General features: G+C 48.1%; 1 protein-coding gene across 2 annotated transcripts in view; it reads right to left on the minus strand.

Annotated features, from left to right (window-relative positions):
* Nucleotides 1-15,818, minus strand: part of RAPGEF1 (Rap guanine nucleotide exchange factor 1) — a 118,442-nt gene that overhangs the window by 46,575 nt on the left and 56,049 nt on the right. Inside the window, exons 2-5 of one of the 2 annotated variants that reach the window (XM_081150512.1) lie at nucleotides 12,992-13,131; nucleotides 12,338-12,451; nucleotides 7,630-7,808; nucleotides 2,977-3,133 (exon numbers count right to left, since the gene is read on the minus strand). In XM_081150512.1, the coding sequence (XP_081006638.1) occupies nucleotides 2,977-3,133; nucleotides 7,630-7,808; nucleotides 12,338-12,451; nucleotides 12,992-13,131 (590 nt within the window). The remainder of the gene's footprint in view (nucleotides 1-2,976; nucleotides 3,134-7,629; nucleotides 7,809-12,337; nucleotides 12,452-12,991; nucleotides 13,132-15,818) is intronic. The other variant, XM_081150513.1, reaches the window with a different exon arrangement.

The following is a 15,818-nucleotide window of genomic DNA, read 5'->3' on the forward strand; positions in this document are numbered from 1 at the left end:
TATCTGAATCTCTCTTCAAATCTTCAGGATAAACACTTAAAAACAGACTTGAAACTCAGAGAAGTAACTTGCCCAAGGTTACAGGGCTAACAAGTGGCGTTTGTGGGGAGGTTAAATAATAAATGGCACTACCCATTCAGGGACAAAAGCAAAGTAATCCTGTTTTTAAAACACTTCAACCCTTCAAAAAAATTCCATTTAACTGAATGAGTTACGGGAAAGATGGTGAGTCAGTCTAAAGGAAGGTGCCATCTCTCCTCTCAGGGGCAGGGCACATCCTCACGAAGGTACTCTATTTCCGGCAGTCCCACGCCTCCCAGCCCACTGAGGCAGGCACAAAACTAGGACATGGGCTTATGAAAGGAGTCCTAAGTCTGAAGGGGACCTCGAGAGAGGCTGGCAGCCAGCTGACTTGGAGGAGGGAGCACGTGAATCTCTCGGGCTGACCATGGCCCTCCCTCCTGTGGGGTGGCTGAGGGTGAAGGTGAGTGCACAGGGTTTGGGGTCCAGTTGGCCTGTGTGTGAATCTCGACCCTGCCACTGACGGCTGGTCTGCCTGAGTCTCAGTTTCCACCCCCGTGAAGGGGCGATAGTGACTACTCTGGAGAGTCATTATGAGCAGGAGTGGGTAGTAAGTGTTAGCTCTGTTACTATTAGACCTTAGCGATGAATGTCAACATTACAGTCTCGATGGTCCCTGCTGCCTTTACTGACACTTAACTACAAAAAGCTTCCAGCAACAAAGGCCAATTCCTGCTCATGTTGCAGGCTTTTAGTCTGTCTCTTCCTGGGGGAAGTCTCTCTGACCATCCTGAAAAAGGAAGCTCATCTGTACACCCAGGTACCACCACAGGCCATTTCTTCCTACAGCACCAGTCCTGGTTAGAATGACAGAACTGCAAGTGTTTGTTTGCTGTTCTTTCCCCCTTTAGATTGTAAGCTCCGTCAGGTCAGGGACTCTGGGTTTTGCTTGTCACTATAGTCCCAACTCTATCACACTACCTGGCACACAGGGGGTTCGTGATAAATGTTTCTTGGATAAATGAAACAAAACTGAACTTACAGAGCCCCTCACCTAGAGAATATCTGTTCTGGCTAAAATATTTTTAAACAACTGTGGAGAAGTTATTTGCTTTCAGACACTGAAAAGTACCCCTCCCTCCCTCTCATCCAGGTCAATATGAAAAATCAGAGAAATTGTTCTATCAACCAATACAGTGGTGTTTCAATGATTCCACAAAAGAGAATCTCCTTGGGAATGTCACAATGAAACTCTCTATTTTGGACGTTCTGACTTGTTTTGAACATTTCATCATAATCAATTTGGAAGAAGGAAACCTTAACAATGTCACCTGAAAAATAATAATTTTCAGTAACAGCATTTCCAGAAGCCTGGGCAGGAAGGACAGGGGTGTGTGAGCCAGAACTCTGAACTCCGCTGAGGAGTGTGACCCAGGTCAGGTCTCACTGTGCCCTGCTGGCTTCAGAGGGCTGCTGGGAAGATGGATGGGATGATACATGTGACCGAGCTCCAGAATCTGGAGTGTGACGGAAGGTCTCACATAGCAGCCACCCTGGCTGCACCCTTGAGTCTCACTGGCCAAACATATAATGTAGGATCTAATAATTTTTGGAAACGAAGAGAACCTGGGAGCTATCATAAGTAACTTTGATGTCATCTAGTTAAGACTCCCTCTAAGTGAGCTCCATGAAGTCCCCAGCAAACAGAGCAGTCCTGCACAGTGCCAGAGGTGGGGGGCACCGTCTTCCTCCGCTACCTCAGTTCATGCTGGAGCAATTGGTTTAAGCAATGCCTTCTTAGCCTTCCCCCTGAAGTTTTTACCCGCTGGGGGTCCTCACTGTACTATCCAGAGCTTCTGCGGAATGTTAACCCAACAGGTTGCCTTCAGAACCCTGACGGCATGGCCGAGTGGGGAAGGGATCCTGTCGGACCTGGTTTAAGTACCTCAGCTGTAATTTTGGGCTGAAAGGCCTAGTAAGGAAGACACAGCGTTTTCCAAGCCAAGAGACCTGCTCAGGCATACATCGTGCACTTACTTAATCAGCAGTAGCTGAGGTCTGGGTGCTGAATATGTGGCAGGCAACACCCAAGAGCTTTGCGCACATTAACTAATGTAACCCTCCTACAACACCACGATACATGGTGCCACTGTCATACCCAATTCACAGGCGAGCTGACTAAGGTGCCAACACTTGAGTAAACTGCTCAAGTCCATAGACTAGTAAGTGGTGAACCTGGGATTCAAACCTCACCGGGCCGCAAGGCCAGCCCTCTTTCCACTACATTATACGGCCTCACATAACAGCAGGGTCTCCACTCCCACTGCGCACAGCCCTAGTCCTGAGCTACAGGCCCTCACCCTACATTCTGCCTTCCTCGTCTACTAGGACGTATTTTCTCAATAATTCCAGACCCCTATGGCCTTCACTAGGATTCAAAATGTCCTATGACGCTGTATCTGACTTTCCTGAGAAGTAGATTCATAGACCACATCATGGACTTCAAATGCAGACAGTTTCATTTCTTACTCATCTCAATCCTGCTTTTCTACCAAGGATCCCAGAAGTTTTTAGAATGTGAAAAGGTAGCAGTTGACATGCTGGGAGTCCTGCTACAAGTCAATGTGAAGCCCTTCCCGTTGCATTTTTGTCTGGCTGGCAAGCACGCTCAGCCACAGCTTTACCATAAGGACTCGCTGGATTTAATACAATGCTTAGTGAAGGCTGACGGCTCTGGCAGCTTTTCCGACTATGGAGGTAAGTACTCCAAAGGCTTGTACTGCTGTAAGAGCCACTTGTACGAGAGAATGACACAGCTACCAGAGCATACCGACACCAGGGACCTGGGAGACAGCCACTCTAACCCACGAGGCTTTGGAATGAGTTCTTCTGTGATGAACACCCAGCAGGAGGCTGCTCCAAGTCCCTGACCAGGACCACCTCACGCCTGCATACCTTCACTCCATCCAGCACAGCCTTGATGACCCCCTTCACCGTTGTCACCATCTCTTTATCTTCTGAGTTCACACCTTCTAGCATCACTTGGTCAGACCAGCGAATGAGGTTGGCGAGACTTTGGTACACTCGGCTATAGCAGGATGAGAGGGCTGAGCTAGAGGGAAGAGAAGGTATTTTAAAAATATGAAAAATCTAAAGCATGAGATCCCTGTAAGACAGCTCTTAGCACTGAACCTGTTTCTCAGTGTACAATCCACACCTCCCTTGACAAACTTTTCCTCCCTGAACCCATCTCCTCCAGCCAACAAAAACTGTGGAGTGTTAGAGTCTAGTCTGCTATATATATTTTCATTTCCCAAATATAACATAAAAAGTCCTTCGCGATCGTTAACATGCTTTTTCAACCTTCACATCCTCCACAAGATTCAGACAATGCCCCTCTAGGAGAGCCCTGCCTCCCCCACTCCGAGCTGCCGGTCAAGGCGCCACACCCGTCTGCTGCCTTGTCTGGAATTAGACTGAACTTCAGGTCGGGTGTGTCACAAGGATCCCAAAGGTTTGTGGGGACTTGAACAGGCAGGACCCTTTAGAGAAACAGCCTTTAAACATGAGTGAAAGCAGATCTACGACTGACTAGAGTTCCCCTGCACCACCATGGCTGTGATGGCAGAGGAACAGCTTTCAAAGGCTATTTCAAAAAAGACAGATCTGAGGTGAGGGGACCTGCGGGGGACAGAAGCCCCAAGACTTTGGCTGCCTCAACAACTGTAGAGTGGAGGGCAAAGTAAAGAATTTCTACACCTTCCACATATTTTAAAAAAATAACTGAAGATAATTTCCCCTAAGAATTATGGAAAATATTATTTTTCTTTTTTAAATATGTTTTTATTGATTTTAGAGAGAAAGGAAGAGGGAGAGCAAGATAGAAACAGCAATGAAAGAGCCTAGATGGGCTGCCTCCTGCACGCCCCCTACTGGGGGTTGAGCCTGCAGCTGGGCCTGTGCCCTGACTGGGGATCGAGCCTCAACCTCCAGGTTCATGGTCAACGCTCACCACTGAGCCACACCGGCTGGGCTATTTTTCCACTTTATTTTTTTAAATGTATCTTTATTGATTTTAGAGAAAGGAAAGGAGAGAGATAGATAGAAACATCAATGATGAGAGAGTCATTGATCGGCTGCCTCCTGCATGCCCCTGACTGGGGATCCAGCCTGCAACCTGGGCATTTGCCCTGACTGGGAATCAAATCCCAATCACCTGGATCCTAGGTTGATGCTCAACCACTGAGCCACGCCTGGCTGGGCTATTTTTCCACTTTAAATATTACATATAACAACAGAAAAGCAAGAATATAGAAAATTTGTGGGCTGTCCCCTCTTCTCAAAAAGTTAAAAACAAAACAAAACAAAAAAGAAAAAATAAGGTAGATGTTTAGGAGCAAAAAAAATTTTGAGGAAAAAAAAAAATGATGTTGTCAGATATGATTAAAACAGGTTCAAAAAACAAAGCCATTTAAATAAAAACCTGAAGCACACACCGCTGTAATGCGAAGCTCTTCCGAGCCAGGTGAAGAGGGAGCCGTTGCCAGGCCTGGGATTGCTGCGGCTCCAGTCACTCCTCTGTGCGTGTTCCAGCAGGAGAACAGCAGCCAGACGGAGCGCGGGCCGACTCCCGCAGCCCATCAGGAACTACAAGTCTACCAAGGAGCCCAAGAAAGCCAGCCTGGCAGCTTCGAGGGTAACACGAATGAAAGGTATTTGGTGTTGGACCAACTCTCTTAGGAAAGGGGATGAGAGGGTGAAACAGTCCTTCCTGGGCTGGCTCACTGGAGCGGGGAGGGGAGGGACTTCCGGGCAGGCCAGCCGAGTCTCTAAACAGACTGCCGCCTGCCACTGCTGTGTCCTGGGACTCCACCAGGGCCCCACGCTGTAAACTACTGGCAGTACATGGGTGAAAAGGGGGAGGGGGACACTGCAATATAATACTTGATTTCCCTCTGCCTGGAAAGGTAACATTTCCCGAAAGCACCTAAAGAGCTGGCAACTGTGTCCCCCCTGCACAGTAGCAGGGAAGCAGAGGTCCCTGTGTGAAGGGCTAAGACATTAAGAAAGGAAATGCAGTCCAGTGGACCAGTAGCTGGCCTGTTTTTGAAATGGAGCAAAGCCCTCTCCATGGCCGGCGAGCATGATCCTGTTCCGAGGCCTCAGGTTCCACTGTGCAGGGGAACCCTCCATCCTGTACTCACACCCGACAGCCAGCTGCCTGTTCAAAGGTTGGCCCCCCACCATCCTGGGAACTTAGGGGACAGAGGGAAGAGCCAGCCCACAGAGGAGGCTCTGAGCAGAGGGAGGAAAACTCCTCCTCAGCATATAAACTGCACTGGGAGGAACGAGACAATAGAGGAATCTAAAAGCAGCATCTGAGAAAGCATTCTCAGTCACCTCAGGGAGATCAGTAAAAACACCGATCCTCCAGAAGAACTTCAGGAGGAAGCTCCTTACACAGTAATAGCCAAAGGACTACCGGGAAAATCCCATCCCTTATGGCCACAGCCAGGCATTCCTCCTTTCCCCTCCAGGGAACTGCTGTGGACGTTAAATAAATTATAAACTATAAAAGAATTATAAAACCTCCCCATGGACAAAAAATACCCCAAATCATCACCATAGTGCCTGATTCTTCCAGGGCTTGCGTGTCTAGACAGTAATTTCCCATGCAGAGGTGCTGGCTAACACTCCAGCAAGCAGCAATCCTAGAGGCAACACTGTCAGCACCGTAAGTTACAGGATTAGCTAAGGTAACTGTCCTGGACCTGACCATGCAGCATGATGTGACTCACCCTCGGCTCCCACTGTTCCCCAGGGAGAAGCCCCAGCAGGGTCATTCTGCTTAGTGACTGCCGAGTCTCCCACCCGGGAGTACACTTGGCCGCTGGCCCCAGGTCCTTTGCTCTTCTCGTTCACCTGCCCCCACTCCCCCACTGCCAACCCAATTCCTACCCTTCCTTCAGGTCGGGCTCCAGGACCTCCTCCTCCAGGAAATTTAATGGGACCACGGCAACCCTCCCTCCTTCAAATTCTAACAGAGCTTCTACTTGGGCTGTACAATAAGCACTTTGTCATAGGTGAGGGAGTTTATTTTTTCAACCAGATTTTAACCCTTCCACAGTAGGGAGCATCACACGAGAGGAGGTACATGAGAGCGTGCTATAAAAAGCCACCCACACTTCCAACCACAGCATCATGCTAGCCCCATTCCCAGAGGAGGGCAGACTGGGCCCTTCTTGGAGCTGGGCACTGGCTCACTATCAGAAAGCACAGAGCACCCGGCCGGGCGTGGCTCAGCGGTTGAGCATGGAACTTGGATCCAGGCGATCAGGGTTCGATTCCAGGTCAGGGCACATGCCCGGGTTGTGGGCTCGATCAATGACTCTCTCATCATTGATGTTTCTATCTCTCTCTCTCCCTCTCCTTTCCTCCCTCTGAAATCAATAAAGATATATTAAAAAAAAAAAATTAAAAAAAAAAAAGCACAGAGCTTGGTATCAGGGCTCTTAAGACCAGTACACAAGCACTAGGCAGGGCACTGGGGGGAGTCACTTCCTCTGAGGCTTTTCCTATATGACAGGAGCATGGCACAGAAAGTGAGTACAGTTGCAGGGCAAATCTGTACGAACATTGTATCTACCCCAGCGGCTAGCTTCAGTGAGCTTCTGGCCAAAAGACCACAATCTAAGGGCCAGCGGACACTCCAGGTGGAAGCCCAGGACAGAGAGCTTCTTGAAAATACATTGTTAGCTTTGCCCCTCAGAGAAAGGAAACTGCACTCCTTCCCAGGTTCTGGGAGCAGTTCATGAGAGCACAGCCTCGTGGGGCTCCATGCACACTGCACCGTCTCGAGGAACTGAGACAAGATACACTCCTCTGAACAGGTACCAGAAAGAAAAGCACAGCAGCAGACATCCGACAGCCTCTCAAGAAAAGCTCCTGCTGGCCTTTCACTTAAGATTACATTTACTATGGCTTTTCTTTCTGTGCTCACAACAAATATGGGGTCAAGCTGCTGGCTAACCCCGCAGAGGGAAATGCACTCTAGCAATAAAAGCATCACCCCACACAGGCTTCCTGGGACCAGACTGTTTCAACTCCCACACCTGGCTCCCAGTGACTGCAGTGCCATTTGGGAGCTCCTAGCTGACACAGCTCAACGTTTTGCTAATCGTGCTCTGATGAGGCTCTTCTCTGCCTCTTTTGTCCTAATCACCTAAGCAGCCGAGGTCTCTAACAGGCCGGATGTTGACAGGATTTCATGTCATAACACACTATGGTTAACCTAGGGTGCAGGAGAAATGTGTCCAAATTCACATGATTATTACCAGTGAGCTAATGCCAGGGAACGACCACAGACTTGCACAGGGACTATATGTTCCCAGTGATGGCAGAGCTCTTCCCCAGAGAGAGGTCTCCTGAGTGACAATTATCTCAACCTCGGGAGAGATCAAGGGATATCCATGGGGGCGGGGAGAGGGCTCCTTTCCCCCCTGACCTTCTTCACTGTTCCTAGAAACCTTGAATTTGAAATGCCCCCAAACCAAGATGCCTCTAGGCCTCCATTGCTGGGACACAGCCAGGGACTTCAGAGCAACTCACCTGTGCTGAATGCGAGGGTCGCTCTGCACCAGCGGTAAGATGGCCTCCAGCACCTTGCTGGCCGACCCTGGAAGCATCTCCAAGACCTTCTTATCAATGGCCATTTTATCCACAATGGTCTTAAAGTAGCGCAAGGCACTGACAACCTCCTTCTCTTTCTCTTCCAGCCAGCTCAGGTTCTGAAAGGAAATGTTAAGCATAAGGAGGGAGGAGAGAGATTAAAGGGAGCTATTTTGAAAAAATAAAATAAAATTTCCTATCAACTATCTTGAGATTGATGCGAATGGAAAAGGCTTCTTGCTGCAGCAGCCAAGCAAAATTAACGTTCCAAGGACAGCATCAGGCTATAGAGGCCAGGCTGGGAGGAAGAAGGGGACTTGGGCCCAGGCAGGCAGTGGAGACTCCCACGTTCCCTCCTGGAACGGAGACTGATGTGGCCGGGGGTCCCCTCCTCTCCCACTGAGACAGCATCACTAATCTCATTAAATGTAGTGAGGACTAATTTGCTGATGGCTGCAGGAAGCTTAGAGAACTGACAGCTAAGTCCCATGGTACGTATCTATCCAGTAAACCAAATGAAGAGACCCAGGCCTTTCAAAGACACCAGGGACTGTGTAAGGCCGGTCAGAGGCACTGGGCTCACAACCGTTCTCCCAGGACTCCTCACTCCATTCCTACACTCAACCCAAAGACGCAGCCCCTCTCAAAGAAGTGACAGGCCCTCCCAAAGGACCTGGGGACCCCAGGTGAGGAAGGGGAGATGTTCTGGGTGAGGGGGGGCAGACGCTCGGGGTGGGGAGGTGAAGAAACAGAGCAGACAGCCATGATTCCATTGCTGCTTGAGCATGGAGTGCTGGAGGCATTTCTGGCCCCACTGCTCCTGCTCCTGAGGAAAGTCCACCTAAGAGAAGAGAAGACAGAGCCCTGGGCCTGCCGGGAGTCAGAGTCCCATGCCCGATCCTTTCTCCTGACTGTGGGTACCTGCAGTACATAGTCAGTGGGTACGCACCCCCTGGTTCCTTTCTCTAGACTGGCCCTAATGTCAGTGATCAAGGCCCAGCTGTCTGGCAGGAAAAGGGAAATCAAGGATAACCTATAAAATGGACAAATCCCCAAACGGTAATCCACTCAAGCAAAATCGATGACACATCCAGTGCAAATGGAGAGTGGGGTGAATGAGGAACTGCCACCTGTGGCCTCTCTGAGGTCCAGGGAATTAGAAATAAAAGCAACTGTGGGCAAGAGGATAATTTCTAGAAAAAGTTGATTTCAACAGTAATCTGTAAACATATAAGTAAATAATATATAATAAAAAGTGATTATGACTGACACTACCTCTTTTCTTCTAAAATGGAGAATGCACTTTAAATTAAAAAATTCTATAGTGGAGGCATTCATTTCATGGAAATAGCAAAAGAAAATTATAAACTGGATCAAGAAGTAAATAGGGTCTTTAGTCAGACAACTTTCAAAGGCCCGACTTAATTTCTCTCGACGGGCACTTCCCCAAAGGTATTCTGTGGAAACGGCAGAATTCTCCAAGGGGAGAGGGAGCACCCCCAGTCCTATCACCGTGCCTCTCCGCCATCCGTTCACTTCTCTCTTTTTACTTCTGACATATTTGTTTCCCACAGGCCAGGTACTTGTTTTTCCACCTCATGGACAAGAGCTGTCTGCTTCACTGTCACTCACCCAGGGCCGGGAGGAGCCTGAGTGTGAAGGAATCAAGGTATCTGCGGACATCATATGTGACTAGAACCATGGCCGGCCAGCCTGGCTAGAGGACTGTGACCACAGCACTGCTATCTCAGTAGATCAGGATGTGTGAGGAGCCAGCCATGATCAAATGTGAGGAGGAGGCAGGAGATACTTTAAGACAATGTGTTATCAGATTTGCTGAGGAGAGAGGGGCTGACCTGGAAGGGAGCCATCCAAAAGCAGCAAAGCACTTCAGAGCACAAAGAGAACTTTCCTGTCCTTTGTAGAGATCAAATGAGCCACCAAAGAGCCTGGACTCCTAATCAAGGAATGACAGCTTAACAGAGTCAGGTTTCATCCATTAGCTCCCTGGCACTTTCCACTCCCGGAATCACAGGCCTCTAAGCACTGTGCATTCCGCTAGCCCTTCAGCTACTTACTGGCTTCTTGCAAAAAGCAGCCAGCAGTCAGTCAGAGAGTTTCAATGGAACTCCAGGCGAGCACTCCCTAGAAGCAGGACCCCGAGGCCTTGGCTTTGCTGAAGCTGCCCAGCCCGGAGCCTCCGAGATGCAGACACATCCTCTTGTGCACCCGCTGCTGTGGGGAGCACGTACCACCATCTCCCAACAAACCTGGGAACTACATGAGGGCAGCAATGCTGGGGAGGGCCTAGATCCGAAGCCACCACTGGGCTTGGGGGCCAGTGGGCTTCAGGCTCATCTGCACAAGAGGGCGAATAATTCCTGCCCTGGGGATCGAAGAGGTTGATGTGGGGACCGAATGGGCATGCACATGGAAGTTTTTCATAACATTTAAGGGGAAAACAAGTTTTGATGAAAAAAACTTGGGCCAGAGTCCCAACTCTCTATATATTAGGAATAATAAAAGCTTTTGCACATGGTCATGGTGAGGAGTCAACAAGACGGCACGTGAAATCATCCAGGACAGGCCTGGGCACAGAGAGACCGCCGGGCAGCTGCAGATGAATCTGAGCCTGTGCATCGACCCCGAACTGCAGTTTCCCATGGGTTTAAACAGGAGAGCCATGCATATAAACTGGGGTAACACGACAATGTACATGAAATACCCCCTAAGTAATAAGAGAGCTAGTAAGTAATAAATAAGTAACGATAATAGCAAAGGACAGACTTATAAGATTTCTCCGCCAGTCTCCCAAGTTCACACACACTGGCGGCCTCCCCAACACGTCCAGTCCTGTCTGTGGGCCTGTACTACACAACATGTTTGTACTCACTCTGTCTCAAGCAGGTGACTTGGGCAGAGCATAGTACTCGGCCCTTCTTAAAGGGCGACAATCAAAAGCTGGGCAACATTCTTCCTGCGGCACAGATCACGCCCACAGCTCCCCACTACAGAACAGGGTTTCTCGACTGTGCACCACTGACATTCTGTGGCGGAAGATTCTTTGTCTGGGAGTGGGGGGGGGGCTGTGCTGTGCATTGTGGGATGTTTACCAGCATCCCTGGCCTCTTCCCACCAGATCCAGTAGCTCCTGCTTCGCCTTCCTAGTTGTGACAACCAAACATATCTCCAAACACTGCCCAATGTGCCCTGGAGTTTATAGGAAGCGCCCAAAGTAAAGGACACTTTAGCGTCCAATCTTCCCCCATGACCTCTCTTGGAGTAATGAAGAAAGGGGAGGGATGTCCAAGGCTGAGTGACTGAAAGAGTTTCCTATCACAGCTCACTAGCTGAACATGGCTGTGAGTAAATCATTTTACTCTGTGCTGCCCGGACCAGTGCTAGATGACACTGACACTCTGTCTGGACTTTAATAAGAAACTCAGCTCCAAGAGGCTGCTAAACAGATCATCATAAAAAATGACTGCAGTGCAGACCAAATCCTCTGCCTTACTACTCTTCTTCAGTCTGGAATTTGGGTCAATCTGGCAAACATTGAACATTTCACGCTTACTCTTCAGCCTCCTGTTGTTAACAGATGGGGCAGAAAAAGGGATTTGTCAACAAGACTTTTAGATTTAAAACCCTGATTTCCTCCACTTCTAACTAGGATTTTAAGGTATTTTGCTGGTGAACATAAAAACAAAAATAGGTGCACTGCAAATTCCAGGATGCTGTGTCTACATAGCAGGGTGTGCTTGCCAGTGGCCTTAAACTGATGATGGTTGACAGCAGCTCTCCTACAAACAAGGCTCTGGGTAACCAATAGGGGATTAAGGACTATTTGTCCACAGGTTTGTTTTGATTTCACATTACTAAGTTTAATTTTGTTTTTATGTTTAGTTACAAGTGGGGTTAACATTTAGATTTGGGAGATATTAAAAAATAAACTCTGGCTTCCATAAAGAGGAACTGTATCACCACAAGAGTTTTGGCTCAGATGTCAGACAACCTTGTTCAAATCTCAGCTTCGCCACCTTTCTCTGTGTGCCTCTGGACAAACCTTTAATATCTCTACAGCCTCAGTTTCCTTTTCTGCAAAATAAGTCTCCACCCCCCAGTGTTGTTATGAAGGTTAAGTAAGAGAATACACGTAGAACACTGCGCACGGGGCTAAGGCAAGGCTTGATCAGTGCCAGTGGCCCAAGCGGCCCTCGCTCTGCAAGCACTTGGGCCTGTGGCTATCTCACCACAGTCTGACAGCACCTTATACTTCAGATGCCCTTCCCTTCTTCAGCTATTCAGACCATCTTAGCAACTCAAGGAAAGAACAGCTAAACTTGACCGATGACACTCAATCACTTCCCCCAGAACCCATTAGACCCAAGCAGCACACCCAAACCAACCCCAGAAGGGACCTCCAAGCTTTCGCCATGGAGTACTGTGCTTTCTCCAAAGACATGGGGGCTTGGATAAACTTATTTTTACCCAAGGCCCCTTGGACGGTTTCCTGAACAATTAAGCCCACAGTTGCCACCCAACTGAACACAATGATATTGTAATAGATGTTTTTCCATCCCCAAAACCATGGGCCAGGATTCTGCAGTAGAAGGCAAGGCAAACCCAATGTTCTTAACATCACACTGACCTTCTGCCTTTGAGACCTGGAAGCCACAGCACTGGTGGACATAAATTCTACTGCCTGCTGCTCCAGATCCAAGGGGATAGGGTAGCCCTCTGGTAGAAATCTGTCTGTTGCCTCCTGGAAGAGAGGAAACCTGGATTCCTACAGAGCTTGAAATGGCCATTTTAGGCTGAAGAAAGGGGTTGATGAAAATCAACAGCTATTTCAACACATCTGGCTTGACTGGCCCTATTAAGCTTTTAGTGCTTGAGGACATCTTTGGCTGGGTTTCAAGGACTTTGCATGTCTCAGAGAATGGACGCTCTGGACATCACAAACCTCCCCGTATGTGTGCGTGTGCCCGGGGGGTGTGGGGCTCTCTGGGGCAGGGAGGCAGCATCTTGGGTGTGAACATGATGCACTGAGCTGTTTTAAGGCCCAGAAGAGGGCACATCTGGAAAAGGAGAACTGCTCTAGCCAACTGAGCTTGGCTGATTAATGAGCAACACTCACCACGCTATAGGCTCACACTACACAAGAGTGCGGGAGGCCGCGCCTGCAACATGGAATACTATGGAACAGGTGTTTGTACTGAGCGCTCAATCCCCAGGGAATGAACCCGCAAAAACCACACACTCTTACTGCTCAAAGCAGGACAAACACCTAGAATCAGCTTACTTTGTTTACAGGCTTCTCTAGAATCTTCACAGACATGTCAGCTGGTTTTCCCTTCTTGGATGGTGTTCTCTTGATTTTGGGTGAGTGGAATTTGTCCATCAGCTTCATGGTGAAGGAGGAGAGGTGAGAACGCTGGGAGTCTGAAAACAAAGAGGGTGCTGACTGTTAGAGGCAGAGTGGGAACTTCACATGCCTTTCGTGGAAGTGAGTATCGTCCCAACATAAATCTTTCCCCTGGCTGTTCAGAGTTACAAAGAAAAGGAAATATGGGTTCCTTAAAACATTTCTGGTTGCATGTTTCAATTCTTGCAATTTCCGTCTCTAGGTTAGGCTGTTCAGAATTGTGGAAGTCAAAGTCAGTCAAAATAAGTATGGGAAAAAACTGGCAAATATTCCCAAGTGTCCTTATAGAGTTTGTATGATATTCTAACCAAAGCCAAGGGAACTGGGCGAGGAGAATGAACACCAAACCCAACTTAGAGAAGTGTGGGCTGAATGAACTAGAGAGGAAGGCCCTTTCGAATCAACCTCTTCCTTCATTTTTTGGTTCAGCAGCTGCAACAAGTGACAGGGGCAAGGCCTCAGGGTTGACAGTGGAGGCTGAAATACAATTAATGTGCTCAAAACCCTCTGGGACATAGTGAAAGACTGATGGTTTCTCCTGATATGAGAAACAAGACCGGGTGTCTGTCTTCACCATTCCTACTGGATGTTGTACTCCAGTATCCCAATAAAGGCCACCCAGGTTAAGAAGGAAGATACAAGGCTATCTCTATTTGGAGATGATGTGATCTTGTATATGGAAGATACCAAGAATCCACTAAAAAACTATTAGTATTAATAAACAAATTCAGTAAGGTCACAGGATTTAAGATCAATATACGAAAATCAAATGCATTTCTATACAGTAGCAATGAACATTCCAAAATGAAAATTTAAAAGCTTCCATTTACACCCTGGCCTACTTGCTCAGTGGTTAGAGCGTCGGCCCGCAGACTGAAGGGTCCCAGGTTCGATGCCAGCAAGGGCATGTATCTCAGTTGCAGCTTGATCCCTGATCCTGGGCCCCAGTCGGTGCATGAGCGGGAGGCGACAATCGATGTCTCTCCCTCTCCCCCCACCCCTCCCACTCTCTCTCTGAAAAGCAATGGAAAAAATATCCTCAGGTGAGGATTAAAATAAAAACAAACATTAAAAAAATATGCTGAATCCTACAATTTAAATGATCAACTGTATATGTGAATTATATCTCAATGCAGCTCTTTTAAAAAAACCCCACAAACATCCAAATGACTTTGGATATTCCTTCATCTCACCATTTATCATAGAGTTTTCCAGTGTCTGAACAACCTTATTAAGTGATTTATGTGTGTGTCCTCACAAGAATGCAAACTCGCTGAGGACTGTGCTTGCCTTGCTCACACCTGCGCCCCCAGGGCTAACATAGAAGACGGTTGGTAAACTTCACTCAGTGAGTCAGCCAATCAAAAAATACTCCATGACTGTAAAGTATGTGACTGTCTAACCATGACATTCTACACCTGAAACTAAAAATAAAATTTAAAACAAGCACACCCCATGAAAAGAAATGCTCCTTTTGGTAACATCAGAAATTCATAATACTTGCAGTTGATTGAGAAGGGAACAGAATATGATCCTAGGCAATAAAAACATAAGTACTTGTAGTTTTAAAATAAAAAGCACTCTTTCAATTTTTCTATCAATACTAAAAAACACTTCCAAATATATGACATATAAGCCTGTCGCTGTCTATTATTGTTGCACACTGACTTAACAACGCTAAAGTTCAATTCCTTTGTCAAAGACCTCCCAGGTGGCAGGCAGGATCAGACAAACTATTTGCAAGTTATCTAGGAGCCCACTGACCCAAAAGAAAAGCCAGGGCCTGACCTTCATTTACACGTGCAGTCAAACCAAAAAGGGATTCACAGCTGTCTGTCCGCTGGCCAGAGCTACAGGAAGCCGCAGTCATTCCTGGGATTCAAAGTAGGTAAACTGAGGTGTGATTTCTCCAATTCCCCTCAGCCCTGCCGCTTCTCCTTCCCCACCCAAGCAGGGTGGGGCCTCTATACAGTTTATACTTCCTTCTTTACGCTTGAAAATGACATGACTGGTCTAATCATTCATGTGGTGGTTAAGAGGGTGAGCTTTGTTGTCACACTGCTTAGGTTAAAATAATTCAGTCACCTCTCTAAGTTTCCTTATCTGGAAAATGGCACTGATAACACTGTTCCTGAGATGGCTAGTGTGATGCAGATTAAATGAGAGGCTGCCTGTGGACAGTGCAAAAAGGTACTTACCCAAGTGCAGGCACAGGCCTACTGATACAGGGAGCTAACCCAACTACAGGGTGCAGAGGGTAGCAAGGCTCATCAAGCTCTGAGTCCTTATTTGCCAGCTGCCTGCTGATCTGCTCAGGCTATCCTGCCACCCCGAACACTTGACGCACGGGCCTCTCCCTTCAGCCCTGACCAGAGGTCTCCATCAGCCTTAGCCTGTTCATCTGCTTCCCTCTCTGTGCCTCCTTCTGAGCTGCCCTCATCGCACTCCTGATGTCTGGCCTCAGCAGCCCTCAAAGTCAAAGCACATCCCTCTCCAGGCAGGTTCCTAAACCAGATGGGATGTTAGAGCAATGCGCTAATCCACTTCAACCCTGGCAAGTAAGACTGAACGCAGGGCAAAAAAAAGCAGACACAAATGGGGAAGTCTAGGCAGGATGCGCAGTTTCTTTGGTGGTCAAAGATCTTCAGAGACATGGGCTGGGTGAGTCAACTTCCGCCCCCTCCAGCTGGCTACCCCAAGATGC

The sequence above is a fragment of the Miniopterus schreibersii genome (assembly GCF_964146895.1).
Source record: "Miniopterus schreibersii genome assembly, chromosome: 11".
NCBI classification, from domain to species: Eukaryota; Metazoa; Chordata; class Mammalia; order Chiroptera; family Miniopteridae; genus Miniopterus; species Miniopterus schreibersii.